The sequence below is a fragment of the Globicephala melas genome, chromosome 8, assembly GCF_963455315.2.
Source record: "Globicephala melas chromosome 8, mGloMel1.2, whole genome shotgun sequence".
Lineage (NCBI taxonomy): Eukaryota > Metazoa > Chordata > Mammalia > Artiodactyla > Delphinidae > Globicephala > Globicephala melas.
In genome coordinates, this window is record NC_083321.1 from 61024503 (window position 1) to 61045178 (window position 20676).

The 20676-nt window shown below is 40.7% G+C and overlaps 1 protein-coding gene across 15 annotated transcripts in view; it reads right to left on the bottom strand.

The window, feature by feature from the left end:
* DLG2 (discs large MAGUK scaffold protein 2) overlaps positions 1-20676 on the bottom strand; it is a 2016902-nt gene that overhangs the window by 1027003 nt on the left and 969223 nt on the right. For 13 of the 15 annotated variants that reach the window (XM_060303825.1, XM_060303816.1, XM_060303819.1 and 10 more), the window contains one exon: positions 2110-2271. In XM_060303825.1, the coding sequence (XP_060159808.1) occupies positions 2110-2271 (162 nt within the window). The remainder of the gene's footprint in view (positions 1-2109; positions 2272-20676) is intronic. The other 2 variants (XM_060303817.1, XM_060303830.1) reach the window with 1 other exon arrangement.

Sequence of the window (20676 nt, forward strand, 5' to 3'; positions counted from 1 at the left end):
ACACTTAACTCTGAGATGCCTAGAATCAAGGGATAAAGGAGAGATAGGAAAGATCCCTTTATATTTGAGATACGATCTTCAGCAAAAGCAAAATTTCCTTCAACTCTAATAGACATTTTCCAAATGAGGCACAGAGTAGCATAACACATGGTATAATCACCAAACTGTAGATGTTCAGATAATTATATTATCAAGTATATGCTAAAAATTTAATATACAACATGAAGATCTGATAGTGCTTTTATTATTTTGTTCATGTTTTTTACTGTTGCCAGGCTAGCTTTAGACTAGTCTCCATTGTCCTTCTCAGCTTAAAGCCATTGGGAGCTATGCTCTAGAGCTGCTTAAAAAAGGAAGTGGTAGGAAGCGGGGAAAGACAAGTTGGGAGGCCAAAAAGGAAGGGAGGCTTCGTGGAGGTTCTTACAGGGATTCTTTCATCCGGTTAGAAAGAAAAACATCTGAAGTGTAAATACTCTCTGTGCAGTCCAGTCTCCCAGCTCTGCCCTTTCTCAGTTTACACTGGTCAGCACAGATTAAGGATGAGCAATTGTTTGCAAAGATGCAAGGTCCTTAAAGCAGGAAGGTATTCATCTGACCACAGGATAGAATCATTGATTCCTAGAGTTAGACTGGAACTTAGAGATAATTTTGTGTGCTCTCCTGCTGAAAAAGGAGTCCTTTCCACCATACCACTGCCAGGTCATCACGCAAGCCTGATTTCTAGGGACAGGGAATTCCTGCTTCGCAAAGTAGTGCTTTTTGGGGGTAGTTCTAACTGTCAGAAGTTGTGGTCTTATAATGATCCCAAATATACCTTCCTGTTAATTATGCACAGTGGTTCTGCTTCTGCCCACCAATATGGAGTTTCCCACATGACAGCCCTAAGTATAAGAAGGTAAATTCCTGTTCTCCAACCTTTAATCTACTCTTCTCCTGGCTAAAAATACCTATTTCCATCCATCAGTCAATGATTTCCAAAGAGACTCTGGGAAGAATTGAACAATGGATTCCAGAGGCAAAATATTTACATATTTTTACATATTATAAAATATTTACTGGCATTTGACAATTAGCCTAATATTCTAAATAATTTGTGGTAACTAGCACTAGTTTACTTGATAATGCGGTTTTAGGATGCCAGGGTATTAAACTATACCAACTTTTGGAGCTATATTAAACATAATTTGGCCTTTCTTTGATGTTCTGGAAGGTATAATAAGGTCCCAGAAGGCATCAGGTCATCCTTCATGGCTACATTTTTTATTGCAACACAGCTATATGAAAGTGCTAGTGAAGTGAATGTTGTAGCTAACAAAATAAAAGAAAAAATTTTTTAGCCATATCAAGGGGTTATTTGGTAGTTTTTTGTTTTGTTTTGTTTTACATTTCTGGTCTTCTATTGTCTTCTATTACATCACTGACTCTAGTTCCATTTTTCCTTTTTTGCCTTTAATCAACATTTATAAGCTTTTATCCAAGACACAAAATCCATAGCATCAGCAAAGCAAAAGACAGAGTAAACTGCACCCAAGGAACACAGAAAATCCTTACTCTCATTTCATTGTCCCTCTTGTCAAAATAGCATTTATCAAGAAATTGTTTTAAATTAAAGAAAAAAAGTAGAAAATGTTGGAAAAGTATGACACCACATAGAAAGAAATATAAAATAGAGCTGTTGTTGAACGAACTCACGCATTTTCCTTTTTAGTCTACATGGTAAGGCAATTACTAGGTGTCATCATGTTATATTTACTTCCTTTGTTTTATCTGGAGCCAAGAATAAGATGGAGAGATAGATCTGAACAAAACTTGATGTCCTCCTGGACTTCGTAAATGCATGGTCAGCTTATTATCCCTTTTAGTTTTTCACTGTTTGCTCTTTCCTTAGCCCATTCTCAACAACTAAAAGGATTTCAGACATTTCAACAAATAACTGTATGAACTTCCCTGTGTCAGGAATTCCCAGTAAGCCTCCAAACCACAGAAAGACCCTTTGGCAACCATGTCTCACTGTAGTGTTTTAAAAGAGCCTCACTTAAGGCCAGCAAACATCTCCCTTAGCAATGCAAACCAGTCACTGCCGCCAGCTCTAAGAGCAAAAGAACTGACCTTCAGAGGAGAGATGTGTGACTGCAAGACGTATCCATGGACATTTTCTATTTGAGACAGGTTCTTTTCCGATACATGCACAAGTTCAGGGCCTCTCACTTCGTGGGTCAGTCGAGGTAAGGAATGATCATGTGGAGTGTCCTCATCTTGATAGCGATACTTCTAGGAAAAAAAGACAAGAAAGAGAAAAGCATTAGCATTTGCAAAGGGTACAGTTCTGAACGTCACATTCTTATTTCATTTACAGGACACAGTGTGTACCTATTGCTGACATCACCAAACAGGCTTTGCTGCAGTCTCTTTTGGTGGTCACCATTAACCAAGTCAAGTGGAAGCAATACTGAACCAATCATCAATACCAACCAATGCTTGTTTTTGCCTGATAATGCACTATCTCTGTTTATAAAATACAGAAGGGTGATAACAAATAAGACTGAGACTGTTTACCTAAGTAGGTGAGGAGGTAACCCTCCGAATGACCAGAGTAGCTAAATATGTGCTAAAAATTCTAGGTCAAGGATGGAAAAGAAAAAGTACTGAGCGAGAAGACAGAATTCTGATACAATCATTCAGGAACCCTAATTTTGATTCAGATTATGTCTAAGCCTTAAGTTCTCGAGGAAATAAGGGAAAATTTTTGCCACCTGAATTTTTTGTATTGGCTTTAAAGGAAGACAATCCTTTCTTACTTTCATATCCAAGGAAGAGGAGTGTTGATTTGGGTTAGTTGGACTCCAGGACAAAAGATCACCATTTCCAAAGATGGAGTTTTCTTTTAAAGGACTTAAAAATCAAGGCAAAGGGTCTGCCTATATTATATTGATATGATTCCCTGAGGGGAAAGAGATAATAGTTCCTTTTCTCTTGGTCCCTTTTCCTCTTTGTCGTCTTCCTTCTATATGCCTATCATGGTAAGAGCATCCTCTGGCAAAGGCCGTGCTTTGAGTCTTCCAAGCAGACCTAAGGAAGCTGGCAGAGAAGGAAAAGGGTCAGGACAAGGCATGGTCAGTGGGAGAGTAGACATGGCCATGGGCCAACCTCCATCTTCAGCGTTGGCCTGGGTTTCCCTCTTTTCTGTCTCTCTTTGCTTCTCACCCCTTTTCCTTCAGACCTGTCCCATTAGAGTCTCATTATTTCAAGGCTACTGGTCTACTTGGGAAAGAAAAAAGGGAATACTCTACATCCTACCCCCAACCCAGTTAATAAAATGTTAGTTTGCCTTGCTTTGTCTTTGTTCCCTTTGAATGGCACAAGGATATTAGGGGCAATGGTCCAAACACTGTCATAACACTACCTCGGGCTTACCTGTGATGTCTAACCTCATCCCACTGCCCATTTATTATCATCACCAACAGTTATTTTTATCACATCAGGTTACTAACAACACATCTTCTTAACAAAATCATGCCTATGTTTCTTTCAGTTTTAGGTGAAAAATATGACTTCTTAGACATCGGTTCTCTGTCTGACTCATAAACTGACAGTAACAAGAAGAACCACCCAGGGTTGGTAATTCAATCTGATGTCCATTCTTACTCAGAAGTTGATTATCATTACTTGTATTTTCCAGGGAGGCTTTCTACAATGTTCCAAGCTTAATATTAGTTTCAAAACAAAAATTTCAGCTAAAAATATCTTGACTGAAGTTTGCAAAGACGCTCATCTATTTCTTTCACTGAAATTCCTCTTATCTATGATGCTCCATTTTACTTATGAGAAAACTAACATTTAGAGAGGTTAAGAGACTTGTCTAGGGTCCCCTAACTAGTGGTCCTTAGAGCTGGGATGCTGTCCAGATAATTTGAATCTGAATCCTCTTTCTACTCTCATCATCCCCTCCTCTACTCACATAAGGCGATGAAGCCCAAGCCTGATAACAGAATCAGCAGCTTGGTATAAAACACTTCATGGAGAATACACAACAACCTTCATGGAGGTCAGAACATTTCTGTGAATTACAAAATACCATACTTTCATTTTCCTAACTCTATGAATAATTTGGGAAGGTAATCTGCCTCAGAAACAGGGATCCAGTTTAACATTCATTCTTGATCCGTTATGTATTGTTCACTGGAAGTGGACTAATGTCATACATATGCCCATTTTAGTGTCTCTGGCTTTCAGCCCATCTGCCCTCCACATCTCCTCCCTCTCTTCAATTTTCTCTCAGGGAGGCACTACCATCTATGCAATCACCCGAGCCAGATAAGTAGGAGTCAGTGAGACTCCATCCTCTCTTTCACCGCCCCCTACCATCTGTCAATTTACTAAATCACTGAGTCTGCCTAATTTATATCTTAAATAGTTCTTGAGTCTACCCCATCCTCATCCCCCACCACCTCCACTAACCACTGCCCACGTTCAGGTTTTCAGCTCTCAGCTGGACCACAGCAACAGCCTCTGGACTGGTTAGACTGCTGCTGAGATTGCCCCTTTCCCATCCATCCTGTACGATATGCCAGGGAGCTGGCGTTCTGGATCTCAAACTGACAGAGTCCTTCTCTTCAAAACCCTTCAGTGGCTCCCACTGCCCACGTGACAAACCTTCAGCTTCCTTATCCTGCCATAAGCCACCTCCCAACACCACTACATGAGCTGAGTCCCCACTACTTCTGAACTCTTTTATCTCACCACTCTTACCTCAGGGTTATGGAATAAATATAAACAAATCATTATTTCCAAGTTTTTAAAGATTTTTAAAAAATGTTAAATACGCATAACATAAAATTTACCATCTGGACCATTTTTAAGTGTATAGTTCAGTAATATTAAGTATATTCACACTGATGTGTAACCAATCGTCAGAATCTTTTCATCTTGCAAAACTGAAACTCTATATACCCATTAAACAACTCCCATTTTTCCCTTCTCCAGCCCCTGGCAACCACCATTCTACTTTCTATTTCTATGAATTTGACTATTCTAGATACCTTATGTCACTGGAATCATACAGTATTTGCTTCTCACGACTGGCTTGTTTCATAATGCCTTCAGGGTTCCTCCATATTGTAGCATGTGACAGGATTTCCTTCTTTTTAAGGCTGAATAATATCCCATTTTATGTATATACCACATTTTGCTTATTCATTCATCTGTAGATGGGCAGTTGATGGCTTCTACCTCTTGGCTATTGTACATAATGCTGCTATGCACATGCACGTACAAAAATGTCTTTGGAACTATGCTTTCAATTCTTTAGGATCGATACCCAGAAGTGGAATTGCTAGATCATATGGTAATTCCATTTTTAGTTTTTTGAGGAATTCTTTTAAGCTTTTTAAAATTTAACATATGTAAAGCCATATTCATGTCACTCATAACAGTCAGGAAGTGCTTGTGTTCTAAAACATAAAGACCCAAGAGCACCAAAAGTAAAATTTTGCAAAGTTAAAATGATTATGGAAGCTCCTCAAAGATTCCCGCAGTAGGATTCAGCTGGTTTAGAGAAAGATTTCATTTATTAAAAATAGACATCTCACCGAATTGTTTGCAGAAATAACTATCAGGACACAGATAATAAACTTACGTGGTATGTGAAAGAACTTACATAAATTACTTATCTTCATAAAATTATAACCCATTTTGAAGACTGATGGAGGCTTAAATTAGACTCTAAAATCAACCTTGATGCTCAATTAATGCTTTATTAGTAAAAATTGTTCATTTTAACATACATTGGTCCTCTGGCCTCAACTCTGACATTACCTTTTCTGGGAAGCTTTCATGAACTGCAAATCTGAGGTTTTGTGGGTGTTCCCATACTCCCTATATACTCCCCAAATCACAACTTTTATCATGCTATATGATTGTGTATATTTTGAGTTTTTACAGTGAACTATAAGGTTTTGTGAGAACTGGGGCCATTTGGTCTTGCTTATCCTTGTACCTTCAGTCCTTAGCCAAGTACCTGGCACATATGCTCAATAACTATTCACTGAATAAAGTTATGAGTGACAGTTGAACAAATGGATGAAATGGGTATAACTTGCTCAAGCTACAAAGTTATCTTGGCTGCTGGATGCAATCTCTCATTGCGTGAAACATTATGAACTCAGTTTTAGGCAAAAGAAGACAACCGCATCATTGGCTTGACACAATCTTAAAGGACATCAGATTCCTAAGTATTATATATCTCTCAGCACATCTTTCCTTTAATATATGCTAAGAATACCAACTGAATATGAACCAGTTCTTGACCTTAAGAAGACCATAAATTATTAAGTGAGTATACATATGGGCAGGTAAGTCACAATGCATAGTGGTAATGACTGTAAGCATAAACTGAGTTTTGTGGGAGCAGAAATGGGTCATCACCAACTCTGTCTGAGGCTTTCAAGTTTGCAATAGGATCTAGAAAGATAACAGAAGGAGGTAGGGAAATTCTAAGCAAAGACAACAATATATGCAGAGGAGATAAGTAATAAGAGGGGAATCATGTTCTGAGGGAATAGGGAGGTCTTGAAGTAGATTGTAGCAGATGCTATTGCCCCCGCCCAAATCCACGGAAATCCCTTCTATGCATTTAAGGCCCACATCTGCATACTTCACAGTAAGATTGTCCTTGCGTGATTAAAGCCTCCTCACTGGGCTTCCCTGGTGGCGCTGTGGTTGAGAGTCCGCCTGCCGATGCAGGGGACGCGGGTCCGTGCCCCGGTCCGGGAAGATCCCACATGCCGCGGAGCGGCTAGGCCCGTGAGCCATGGCCGCTGAGCCTGCGCGTCCGGAGCCTGTGCTCCGCAACCGAAGAAGCCACAACAGTGAGAGGCCCGCGTACCGTAAAAAAAAAAAAAAGCCTCCTCACTTAAATGTGTCTGGGAGTTATACTAGAAACCCCAAATCCCACCCCTCAAACTGAAACAAAATGCCCTGCAAATTACCCTCCAAAGCACCTGATAGCATCAGTCTGAAGCTAGACCGCCCCTGGGCCTACAGTCTTGCAGAACTCCTTGGTGCTTTCCTTACTCCTTTAAGGGCCTTTCTTGGGAACTGCCTTCCAGAAATCATATGTACACTACTACCCATTTTAGGTCTGCTTCTGGTGAACTGATGTTTAAGAATGGGATGCGAGGTGGAGCATGGCAGGAGACAAGGCTGAAAAGCAGACTGCTATCTATTGTAGGCAATAGGGCCCATCCAAGAGACCTAAAGAGTACTCTTCCTGGTACCAGCCAGGTATTCCTCCTCCTTTATTTTTGCAGTTTTCTCCAAGAGATGACTAAGCAAAAGATGACAAGAACCAGTGAGAAGTACCGTATTTAACTGAAACAAGAGCCTCCAGAGGAATCACCCTGATGTGGTTTAGTAAAATCTCTCTGCTTGGATTCAATTTCGGCTGGACCAAAAATGATTTTTTTTGGTAATACTAAGACTACTATTAATATTAACACTATTAACAGAAATACTAATCCTAACACTAATAGTAATATTAAAACCAATAATAATAGCAGTTAATGTGCCAGGAACTATGCTAAATGCTTTATACACATCATCACACCTGTGAGATAGGTGTTCTCATCATCCTCTCCTGAGGCTTGGTTAGTTAGGTAGGTTTCTCCAAGCTTACATACCTGGTGAGTGGCAAACCAGGATTCAAACACAAGTTTGACTCTAGAGCTAGAGCACTTAAATATTCTTCTAAACTAATCAGGACTCAAAGATCTTAAGAGACTAACTTTATCTTCAGGAAACATAATTCTTAGGAAATCTTCAAGAGTCATCTAACAAGGGAGATTAAACAACTCCACAGAGGGCATACCCTGATTTAAGAATCAGCTCTAATTTTCTGGGCAATTCTGAGTCCTCTCTCATTTCCAGGGCTTGTCTCTTAGGTACTGATGCCATACTGGGCATCTTTGAGGGTTTCTGCATTGTCTGTAAAAGGAGGGCCATTGAGGAAGGCCTCTGTTTTGAAACCTGTGTCTTCTTCTTTTCCTCTCCTCAGCCTGGTCCTTTGGAGGGGACTCTGGAGCAACAGAACTTTGGTAAACAGATTATATCTTCTCTCCCGGCTCTAAGAGGAGTGAGGCAGAAGTGCTCAGGACAGGGAAGACTGGTTATTATTCACGTCCCCTGTCACAGATCATTTTGTCCCTGACTTTGGAATCCTATCCCTTTCCCCCTTCTGAAGTTTAGCCTCTACCCCTGGGGCTCCTTCATCAGGCAAACATTTTCAGGTCCTTGATAATCAGATTGGGTGTCATCACCTCTTGGAAGCATTCTCTGACTGCTAAGGTTAAAAGGATGTCCTTTCTTTATGCTCCCAGAGTGTTCTGCATGGATTCCTGTTATTGAATAGCAACAACTCTATACCACAATGATCTGTGTGCCCATCTCTCCTGCTAGCCCATGAGAGCCTCTGAGCAGAGATGGAGTCATATTCACCTCAATCTCCAGTGCCCCATAGTAAGATACATAGTAAGAGACCAACGCATGTGACTTTAACTGAACTAAACTTAAATCATTTGAGCAATAAATTTGACCAAAAAGCCCTCCCAGCTGAACCTGCAAGTAATCATACTGGTACTCCTTTTCTACCACAGGACCTCCATGTAGATGGCCAAAGGCTGGGAAATTCAACCAGATTCTGCTCACCACATTCTGTTGATGCCTGTATGAATCAGAACCGTCCTAAGTTACCCAGGATTCAAACGCAGGCGCCTACATGCATCTGATCCATCACTGGATGTTCTGCACAGTCTGGAAGATGGTGCTGCACCATGGGCACAGTGTAGACCAGCTGAGGGAGAAGTCACAAATCTTTCAAGGCCTCATAAATAAAAACCTGAATCTATCTCTGCTTCTGCATAAAAAGTGCTCTGCTTCCCTCTTGCAGCAGGAGTTGGCACTGTTCTGATGAGACAGAGAAACAAATCAAACTCTGAGAACCGGAATATGTTTGGTCCTCTTGAAAGGTAAGTAATATTATAATGCCTAACAGTTAGTGGATGTTGTCCGCTTTTCTAAGAGTGTTATAGAAAGTATCCCATTTAAGACTTACAGCAACACTATACAGCAGGTACAAAATTAAGGAAGGATTACAGTTTCTTCCACAAAGCCTGACATTGAGGAAATGCTCAAAACCTCTTAGTTCCTCGGCTTCTGTTACTATAGCAACAAATAGCATTTTCTGCGTCAAGTCTTATCTCCCCCTCTGGAATCTAAATTCTTTGAGGCCAGGAGTCCCTGCCATCTCTCTCTGTCTCCCGCAGAGTGTCAGGTCAGAACAATGGCCACAGAGAGTGTGTCCAATGGAGCCGGCTGACAATGCTGCCGCTGGAAGGAAGTCTCTCAGTTTTAAAAATGTGCTTTGGCAGAAGAGAAGCACAGACTTTAGGAGAAGCATGAAGTCACTTAGAAAGTTGAAAATAAATAACAGACTTGCAAAGAGTGATGATCCCTAAGAAAGAAGTGAATGCAGCTCAGAAAACAGGAAAAACCCAAAGAGGCCGGAAAGCAGTCTTGAAAAATGAATTACATGGAAATGAAGGGTTTTCACTTCCTCTTAAGACTGTATACGTTTAACTTTCAAAACAGGCTATTCTCATCCAGGCCCTGCCAGCCACCATCTTATTTTGAGGAAAATATTTTGTTTAAATACTTCGCTATTCCTTTACCGGAATTTTATTTACCAGAGACTCGGGCAGTATGTAGCCAGCCAGTTCTCTTTTCCAGCTGCTTCCTTTTTGCATGATGTCTTAGCCTATCTGTGACCTGTGACCCACCTCCACTGCCACACCTACGGCATCCTCTCTCTAACCCACTGCCTCCCTTTCTGGAGGGAAAACATGGATAAAAGAAACAAGAGAAGATAAAAGAATGGTTAATGCAGTGATCAGATCAGTATTTATATTCATTTCTTTGATTTGAAATAAATTCTCTGTTATTTTGGCTACCGCAGGGTTCTCTTTCCCCTTTCCATCCTTTTTGTCCACTATCCCAATCTATTCCTCCAGAACAGTAGCATGCACATTGCAAATCTGGAGGAGAGGGCTTTAGAGAGGAGGAAAATGGGAGGAGGAAGGGCCAGACAGAAATACCTAATCTCCCCCTTTACTTCCTCAAGGAACCCTCCTGGCTTCTCAGATTAGGGGATTCTCCTCCCCGTATCTCACTGCTCCCTGCCTCTCAGGATTTCAGGGTACTGTGTGTTCATTTTTCATAAAACTCGTCGCATTTTTATTTTACATTTATTTCTGTGATCATTTGCTTAATGTCTGCTTCCCCCACTAAATTGAAACCTCTGCCGGGGTCTGGGACCCTGCCTGCTTGGTTCACTACTGACCTCTAGTGCCTGCTACATGGCAGGTTCTCAACATTCATTGAACAAATAATAGCCTGTGGCCAAACTTCTCTCCAAAATCCACTACTCAAAACAGTTAATAAAAGTGTGTCAAAGCTCACTGATGGCTGATTGCACACAGATCTTCCCCAAGTGAAGTTATCCTTAAAAAAAAAAAAAAAAAAAGCCCCACAATCGGCAATACAGCTGGCCCAAAGGACATTTGAAATAGGAATTTTTCGAAGAGGCAGCAGGATGTAAGTAACAGGACAGATGTGAGGGATGAAAAGCACTCCCAGGTGCTCCATTTGAATTTTTTTCAAACAAAACTCACAAATGAAAGGAAATACTTTCCCACTTTTTGCCACAAAGAACAGGACAAGCCAGGATGTTAATTAAATTACAAATCAGCTCTCTGCTTGCAACTGACAGAGCTGTGTGTGCTTCCAAGCAATGTCAGATATTTTAAACCCTCTGTAAGTACCTACAATGAGGGAGCTGCCAGGAAGAATGCTTTCATGAATATTTAATGAATCTTAAGATCCTTTTTAAAGAACTGATGATTTAAATAATCATGAGGAGACTTTAGCTCAGTGCTGCCCTCCATCTGTTAACTGAAGCTGCAGAAAATGGAGCTTGGCAAGCTTGCCCTCCTAAAACTCAAGAGTGAGGCCCGAGACCCAGGGAAGGCCAGGCTCACCCAGGAGAGGTCACTGTAGGATTAGACAGCTGAAGGTCTCTGGAAAAGTCAGAATGGGACCACAGACCTATGATCTGGGAAAATAATGGGTGTGGAATTGTAAAATGAATTTGTATAAGATGTCACACATGCGGGTTGCTATTTACAACTTACAAAGCACTGTCAGAAACATTGTCTCAAGTAATTCTCTTAAGAATTGGAAAAAGAAGGTATTATCACTTTGATTTCCAAATGAGAAAACAGGATCAGAGAGTCTCCAAAGCGTTAAACAAATGGCAAAGCTGGGTTTCAAACCGACATAGCCAGCTGAGTCCAAAAGGCAGCCCAATACAGCGGAATGTGAATGAATTCTGGCATTAGAAATACGGGCTCAAATCTTGCATCATTTGTCAAGTTGCTGGTATCTCTGATCTTCAGGTGACTGAAGCTATAAACTGGGAATTACAGGATCAACCTCGTAGAAATATGAGCATTGGATGAGACACTGTATCACTAGCACATAGTAGCTGCTCGATCAACCCTAATGCTCTCCTTTCTGGAACTGTCAAATTTTGCACTTTGCAGGTCTAGCATCACAAAAACTGGTGCCTAAGAGTGAACTCTTCAGACTGTTAGTGCTGTCTGTTAGACTTTAGAAATACAAAATATAACTAACTGAAGGAAAAAAATATAGTTTTATTTAATTTATTTTTTTGCTTTCCATTTCTTCAAAGCATACAATTACAACTTTTCACACTACTCTAACCTGTGCTCCAATCTCGCAGCTCTCCTGACCCCACGAAGGACTTTTCAACCTTCTTTTATGTCATCTTGAAAGCTTGAAAACCTTCCAGGCTTTCCTAAACCATCTCCACTCAACTCAGTCTGCTCTGACCATTCCAACTCCTATTTCTGCTCTCTCCTCTCACTTAACAAGAATTTATTACTAGTTTAAAATAAATAAGCCGTGGGGATGTAGTGTACAGCAATGGTGACTGTAGCTAATAACACTGTTTTTTTTGTTTTTTGTTTTTTGGTACGCGGGTCTCTCACTGCTGCGGCCCCTCCCGGAGCACAGGCTCCGGATGCGCATGCGCGGCCCAGCGGCCATGGCTCACGGGCCTAGCTGCTCCGCGGCATGTGGGATCTTTCCGGACCGGGGCACGAACCCACGTCCCCTGCATCGGCAGGCGGACTCCCAACCACTGCGCCACTAGGGAAGCCCAATAACACTGTTTTTTAAAAAAAAGAATTTCTTGAGCACCTACTATGTGCCAGATACTGTAAGTGCTAGGGATGCAACAGTGAACAAGAAAGACAAATCCCCTCCCTATGCTTTGTTCTTGATGTCTTCTCTTCCTCTAATAACCTTCCCAACTGTCTCTCACCTGGCTATTGCTCAACCTTAAAATTTAGCTCATGTATGATTTCTTCAGAGATGTTTTCCCTGGACACCCAGGTTTGGCTGTGCCTTTTTCCTGTGCTCACATAACTGATACCCTGAGAATCCCTCTTTTTTGAAAAAAAAGCATGTATGCATCTGCTTTTCTCATGGGAGCATAAAGACTTCTTCATTCATTATTGTAACATCGGCAGCAAATATTCTGCCTGGGACCCTGAGGTGCCTAAGAAATGTTTCTGAACTGAACTACACCCTGTGGAGATGTAAATTCCTAGGACTCTTGGGTATTCCACCATGCCTAGCACATTCTAAAAATAGCATGTACTCAAGAAACCTGTCTGGAGGCTATAGGAGATCTGATTATGGACCATCACCCTGTCAGATTTTGAGTAATAAAATGAGAAACTGGTTCACTGTGTCGCACAGGTAGTGAAGTGGGGTAGGTTTCAGTTAAACTGAATTGTTCAAGTTTTGGGTGTGAGACATGTGGGAAGGAGTGTTGGCTGGTGGCTTTCTGGAGCAAGGAGATGAGAGGAGGAAAAATTATAATATGCAAGACAGGAACTGAGGGACCTCTCTCTTCTCCCCTAGTCTGCCAGCATTGAGTTAGAGCAAATAAGGAAGCACAACACATCAATGAGGCCACCCCAAGTAATTTTACCTGAGACACTCTAAACCCCAGGCCAGCAGCTTGGCACAAAGACGAGTGCACCAACCTTGATAAGCACAGTAGAATATATTAAAGTGTATGCAAGGCAGGGAAGAACTCTGGAAGCATGCGCGCTACGCTGACAGTGGTTGTCTCTGGGTAATCATTAATTTCATTTTTTGAGCTACATGTCTTACTTCGAGAATAAAAACAATGAACAAAACAGAATATGTAAGAGATGATCAAGTATTTGCTTTGTTGTAATGGAGAAGGTCCAGTGGACTTCCAGCTTTATGGTGAGGGAAAATTCTCCAGCCCTGGAAACGGTTTATACAGATTTGGTTGAGCTAACTTTGGCTGAAGGATGCCAGGATGACTGGCAGCTGACAAATGAAGTAGGAGGAGCTGGGAAGGAAGAAAGCTTGAAGTCAAATTGCTTTGTTCCCAAGAAACCAAAGCAATGATTTGGGAACAAACTCAACAATTAGTGTGTCCATTTGAATCACAACTTCAAATACTGTCTGAGTAATGCTCCAGGGATAATTGCCACTGGATTCAAGCCGTGGCAGTAAGATCCTGTGGGCTGTCACTGTCTGACTCAATCCACCAGCTGTGCCACAGCTGCAGCATCTGTGAGAGTCATTCACTGCTGTGTTCCGCTGAGGGTGCCTGGTGCCCAGAAAAGATGAAATGTTTATTTCAGCAGAATGCTTAGTCAAGTGACGCCAACCCTCTGCACCTCAGTTTCCTGCGTTTAAATTCTGTTCCTGTCACTAATCGGCAATGCGGCTTCAGGCAAATGTGGAAGCTCTCTGAAACTCAGATTCCTCATTTGTAAAATGGGGCTAATAATACTCATAACAGTGTTGCTATGCGAAATTGATGAGATAATATGCATAAATGTCTTGGCATAGGGCCTAACTCCTGACTGATGCTCAGGAAATCTAAGCCTCTTCCTATTTCTGTATGTGTCACATGCTCATCATTTCAAGTATCGTCAGAAGGGTCACAACACACACACACAGACACACACACACACACACGCACACACGCACACACACGCATGTACCTATTCAATTCAACCTTATTACTTTATAGGGAACTGGTTTCCTTCATGCTTTCGCAAGCATCCCAGCAGCATTATAGATGAGCACAAATCCCCTGAGGGAGGCCGACTGAATTGCAAAGGCCTTGCCTCCCATGCTCCAAGATTCAGCTTCTCTTCTGTATGTGAGGACATCTTACCCTTTCAATGTTTCCACCTGGGGCAAGGCTCCTGGCCTCCTCTGTCCATGAGTATCATCTCCATCCAGCAGGCAGAGAGAAAACAGTCTCAGACACAGGTGCTGAACGTGCTACCACTGCCCACTCTCACTCCCCTTCTGACCTATTTGAGGTTCTGGACCTTAGAACCTGCTGTGGAATTGGCACCTGCCCAACGCTTCCATCCATATCTGACTTCCCGAGACTAGACCACTTGCCCACCTGAAACTAGAACTTCTTCTGGATTCTTTCAGGCTGGCCGTGTGCCTGCTCCTGGGTTTTCCTGGACAGCCTGTCTGCACGTGCTTCCTCTTTGACACCAGAGAGAGTAAAATCCCTTCCTAATAAGACGCATCATCACCCATTCACTCAACAAACTATTTATCAAGCACCTTATAAACTAATCACTAAATTCTAAGTGCTGGGAATACAGTAGTAAAAAAATATATGACCTCTTAAATTTTAGTTACATTAAGTAATATAGCACTTTTCCTGAATTCTCTCTTTTCTTTTTGCCCCTCATCATGCTTCCTTTACCCAAAAGCAAGCATGAACAGGTGTGTTCTCCATGGAAAGATGCCAGGTGGTCTAAGTGGGCAACCAGTCCAAATTGTCTCTGGTGGTGGCCCAAGTGGGATTGATCCATCCAGCTGTTCTTATCCAGCTGCCTTTGTCCCCAAGCCCCTCATGACAAGCTGCTCTTAGTGACACTGGAACATGGAACAGGTGAAAGATCAAAGACAAAAGGTGTGGCCTTGACTCTGGCCTCATTGGCAGTGGGTTCCAGTCAAAGAGAATTATTTGGCAACCAGATACTGTCATAAAAATATTAATATTTCCTCAAATAAAGTTGTTTCATAATCCATGCTTGGTTATGGTGGTTTAATCTCCAAATAAGATATGCTTCCCTTGGGAAGTCATTTCTATACTTAATCTAGGTTATTTAAATATACAATTGAATACACAATTGTAGAATGTTGTTTTGTGCTTATTACAACCTTAAGATGTAAGCCCCAAATCAAGAAAACCTAGAAAGTTTTCTCATTTGCTTGTCCTGATGCCCTACTGGGAACTGACAGTATCACCTTTCAGATGACTGGCTACAAGATAGCATGTGTATATATTGATGCTTTACAGGTATTTATTTATTTAATCCTTACAACAAACTTATATTAGTTACTCTTTTATTTCCCTCATTTTACAGATGAGAAATTAGAGGCAGAGAGAAATTAAGTATTAAGTAACTAGTTCATACAACTAGCAAAGAACTCTGACTCAAGTATTTCTTTTTTCTTTTTTTTTTTGCGGTACGCGGGCCTCTCACTGTTGTGGCCTCTCCCGTTGCGGATCACACGCTCCGGACGCGCCGGCTCAGCAGCCATGGCTCACGGGCCTAGCCGCTCCGTGGCATGTGGGATCCTCCCAGACCGGGGCACGAACCCGGTCCCCTGTATCGGCAGGCGGACACTCAACCACTGCGCCACCAGGGAAGCCCTCAAGTATTTCTTCTGTGTATGGTAGATACTTTGGTTCTTTGCTTTAAAAGTCAAGGTCTGGGGAATTCCCTGGCGGTCTAGTGGTTAAGACTCTACACTTCCACTGCCGAGGGCCCGGGTTCGATCCCTGGTGAGGGAAGTAATAGCCCACAAACAGTGCAGCACGGCCAAAAAAAAAAAATTTTTTTTAACTAAAAAAAAGTCAAGGTCTGGAAGTTTCCCTTTATCCTTGCGGAGACATAGAATACCATTGAGAGAAAGTATAAATAGAAATAACCTAGTTGATGATACTGCCATTTCTGTGGTCACCCAAATACAAAACTCCACAGATGAAGATAATCCTTCAGCTTCTTTTCTTCACATGACTTCCAGAGTAAGATCAATGTAATTCAGTTGGCAGAACATGACACTTGATATGAAGGTCAAGGCCAAAATGAATCTGATGAAGGTAGTGATGCTATATTTGTAGCCATCTCAGGACCCCTCTAGCGTGTAGGAGGGATTTAGTCATTTTACCAAGTGAACAAGTCTAATACAGGTTAAATGCATTCTACTTCAGCAGGGAGTCTTGTTCTTTTCTCTTTTTTCATTTCCGTTGCCCTTTGCCCCATCAGGCCCTGTTTCCTCTCCCTAGAATATAGCACTTGCCTCCTACTTCTCTTTCCAAGCGCATTCTTACCACTTCCCTACCCTTCCTTTCCCTACCTCTCCATCTTTTCCCACTCCATCCCCCACAGTCTACCATTCCACCATTCTGAATTCTTTGTGACTTGAAGGTAGCAGATGGACTTGAAGTAACTGTTATCTATGCTGCCTGGGGTATTAGATATTGTGTCAGAGTCTCCCACCAAAAATGACCTCATTGTTTTTAACAAACCTGAGCATTGGCCTAACTCCAGGTTAGACATTCTTCTTCCTGACTCATCTTTCTGATTTGGGTCATAGCAGCAATCCTAAATGGCCAAAGCACACGAGGGCAGAGAGGAGAGCCCAACCCCTCAGCTTATACAGGGGGAATTGCTACATTCTTAGAAAATAATTATTTTGTATTTTGATAAAAATCATATTGAAAATTCATTCTGAAGTCTTTCATGAATACACAATAATTTGTATCAGCCATACAAGCTATAAAGAATATAAACTCCCTTGTATCTATCACTCAGCTTTAAGAAGTGGAGTATTTTCAACACAGTGGAAGCTGCTGGGTACCCATCCCCAGTTGTATCTATCTCCCTCTCCTCAAAAGTCACGGTTAAATTCTGTGTTCACAATTCCCTGATTTTCTCAGTGGTTTCACTACATAGATATGCGTCTGTGAAAGTTAATTTTATGTGTCAACTTGGCTAAACTATAGTACCCCATTATTTAATCTAGGTGTTGCTCTAAAGGAATTTTGTAACTATGGTTAACATTTACAATAAATTGATTTTAAGGAAAAGAGATTAACCTCAACCTAGGTGGGCCTGGTCTAATCAGTTGAAGGGATTTACGAGCAAAACAGATTTCTGAGAAGAAGAAATCTCATTTGTGGACTGTTGCTGCAGCTCCTGCCTGAGAACTTCCATCCTGTCAGTCTGCCCTATGGATTTCAGACTAGTCATCCCCCACAATCACATGAGCCAATTCCCTAAAAAAATTCTTGAATACACACATACACACACAGACACACACACACACACACACACTGGTTTTGTTTCTGTGGTAGGACCTTGACTAATATGGAATCCCTAAAAAACATGTAGATTTTGTCTTTTTTGAAACTTTAAATAAGCAGTTTCATATTGCAGCTTTGTCTGCAATACTATGAAATTCATTCATGTTGGTGTATATAGGTCTAGTTCATTTCCTTTAAATTTTGTACAGTATGTCATTGTATGAGACACCACATGCACCATTTTCTTGCTAAAGTGCACTCAGACTATTTTTTTTTTCCTTTCTGGAATAATAACACAATTATAACAACATGGCTGTAACATTCATGTATACGTTTTTTGGTACACATATGTAAGAATCTCATTAGGGCATATGGCTAGGAGCAGAATTTCTGGATAGAGTATATGCATCTTCAGCTTTCCTAGATAACTAAATTGTTCCAAAATGGTTGTATCTATCATCAGAAGTATACCAATTTGCACCCTGCCATTAATATGTAACGGCTACGATTATTCTGTGTTCTCAGTAAAACCTGAAATTATCAATAAAAACACTTCTAACAAGGACAGATATCAGACCTATTCGGAAACTGAATCAACAGGGTTTCAGGAGGCATTATATATGAGAGTGAAAGAGAAAAGGAGTCAAGGATCATTTTCAGATTTTTGGCTTTTGTAATAATTAATATTTTCTCTGAGTTTCTTTCTTTTTTTTTTTTTCCTTCCTCTTTATCTCAAGTGCTTGTGATAAACTTGAACATACACTTGTTTAGTTCGCTAACTGGTTTGGGGTTGGTCTATGTCTTAGACTACACGTCCCCTATGTGCAGGATCTTCCTTCAGCCACAAGGTGGCAAGCTAAGCATCTTCAAATTTAAAGCACAATGCTGAGATCTGAGTGAACTTGACTCAGAAAGTTTATAAAGCAAGAATTCTTTCCTCAGTAGATTCTTTATGGATATACTACATATGATTCTTGCATATTGTAATGTTTTCGTATTCACCACTTTCTTTCTTCTATAAAGGAGTGATCAGAAGTCTTTTTTCTTTACTATTTTTTTTTTTTTAATTTAACTCTGAACCTGTTGCTGCTCTGCTAACATCCGTATTTGATTCCCTTTAATTACAGCGTGCATTGTAGACTCCTTGACTGACATGTAAGACCTTCTATAACCTGTCTGGAACTTGCATTTCTCACTTCCCTTACTCCAAATGCACTCCACACTATTTTCTCTGTCTCTGCACATTCCAGCCTCAGGGCATGACCTAGCTACACCAGATTCCTCCTAGATCTGTACCATGCTGTTCACACTTCCATGGCATGGTGAGGGCTGTTGACTTTGACTACTTTCCTATTTCTTTTCCACCTATTCAATTGAAACTCAAATATGAGTCTCAGTTGCAACACCACCTTCTGGAGGGGTCAAGGTCTCCTCCAGCAGTGATCCATCACTCCTCTAAGCCCCTTAAAACGTTTTTCTATATGACCATTAAAGCTGTCTTGCTGTGTTCTGACATTTTTACCTTTTTGTCTACCGCTCCCCAAATGTTTGTTACTTACCTACAGGGAGACAATGATAGATTTTTCTCTGACTCTGTTCTAGGGCCTTACACTATGTCTACCTAGCTGATAGGTCTCAATGAATGTTGAGTAGCTTGCTGAATGAACATTGTATGAAGGTGAATATTGTAATTTTGAGTGATTTATATTTTCCATCAGTATGTCTAGTACTTAACACAGTGTTTACATTGTTAGAACTTCTACCTATTATTATTGTTATTTTATTAAACTAAAATGATTTAAAAGTAAACAAACACTGAGCTGGTGTGAACAAGATGCTGCTTCTGCCCATGAGGAGCTATGCCAGGAGGACTTGGGGAGATGGCATAGCTCAGAAAGCAGAGACCCAGGCAATGAGTACACATGTGAATCAGTTTTGAATACTGATATAGTAAAGTAGTTCACTTAATAAATGTGATTAAATTATTGGGTTTAGCCACTGGCATGAGAAGTTTCCATTAATTCAGTTGACATGTCAAGTATTTTTCTCAGCAAACATATTATTGATTTTCCACAAAGGTTACAATTTAACAAACACATAATATTGATTTTCTTAAGGGTCTCAGTCCAGAGCTGCTATAAGGATCTCAGCGGAACTGTAATTCCTTCTAATTAAAAGCTTCAACATGGAAATATGTACCATAAGGCACTAGGTACCATATGCTGCACTGCAATCTAAACCTAATAACTTCATCTCTTTGGTCCTGTGAATATAAACTCTTTCCTGATCAATGGTATTTTGCATTTAATCTTCTTGTGTTTAGACCTAGAAGATTTCCTCTCTGTATTAACTTATACTAGAATTTTTATTCAATTTTAAATGAAAATTAATTATATCGACGGTGATGGAACACTGACTGAATAGAAGGAAATAGGCTGTGTCCTAACGTATTGCTTGTGACACACTGACACACTCCTATTTATTTTTAGCTATTATTTTGATAAAGGCCTACTCTGTGCCAGATATTCTTCTAGGAGTAAGAATCTAAGTATCAAAGATTTATATTAGTATGCTTGAGGAACTTGTCTATTTGTTGGGAATATACAGAAAGAAGTTCATCCTAAAAGTTTTTGCCTAAAATTTTCAGATTCTTTAAAGGAAATAGCTGCTAAAGATTATATATATTCTGGGTCCCAAATCTGGAAACTTGATCTTTTTTCCTTAAGTCAAATCTAGTAGGAAAACCACATTATATTGATTTTAGCCAACATTCTCAAATGGAGCAAGTTAAGTCAGCATATAAATTGCTGTTGACTATTACTGAATACCCACAGTGTGCTGGGCACTATTAATTCAGCTGAAACTCATTAATTCAAGTGAATAACTAGGTTCCCATTAGGAGGGCTCACATTTTACAAATGACCAAGCAAGAGAAAAACACCCAGCTGAAAGGCAACAGAACTGGCAGGCAGTTTCATCATCTGCTGTTAATTGCAAGAAGTAGAACTTAATTCTATTCAGAATAATGCTTCATCATGGCTTTGGAAAGTAATGAAGCCTCAGGGGATCTGAAAGGGCTCCTCTAAACTTTCCATGACACATGGCAGATTGGTTGAAGGAGGAGAGGGGTCTTCTTATAGTTTTAA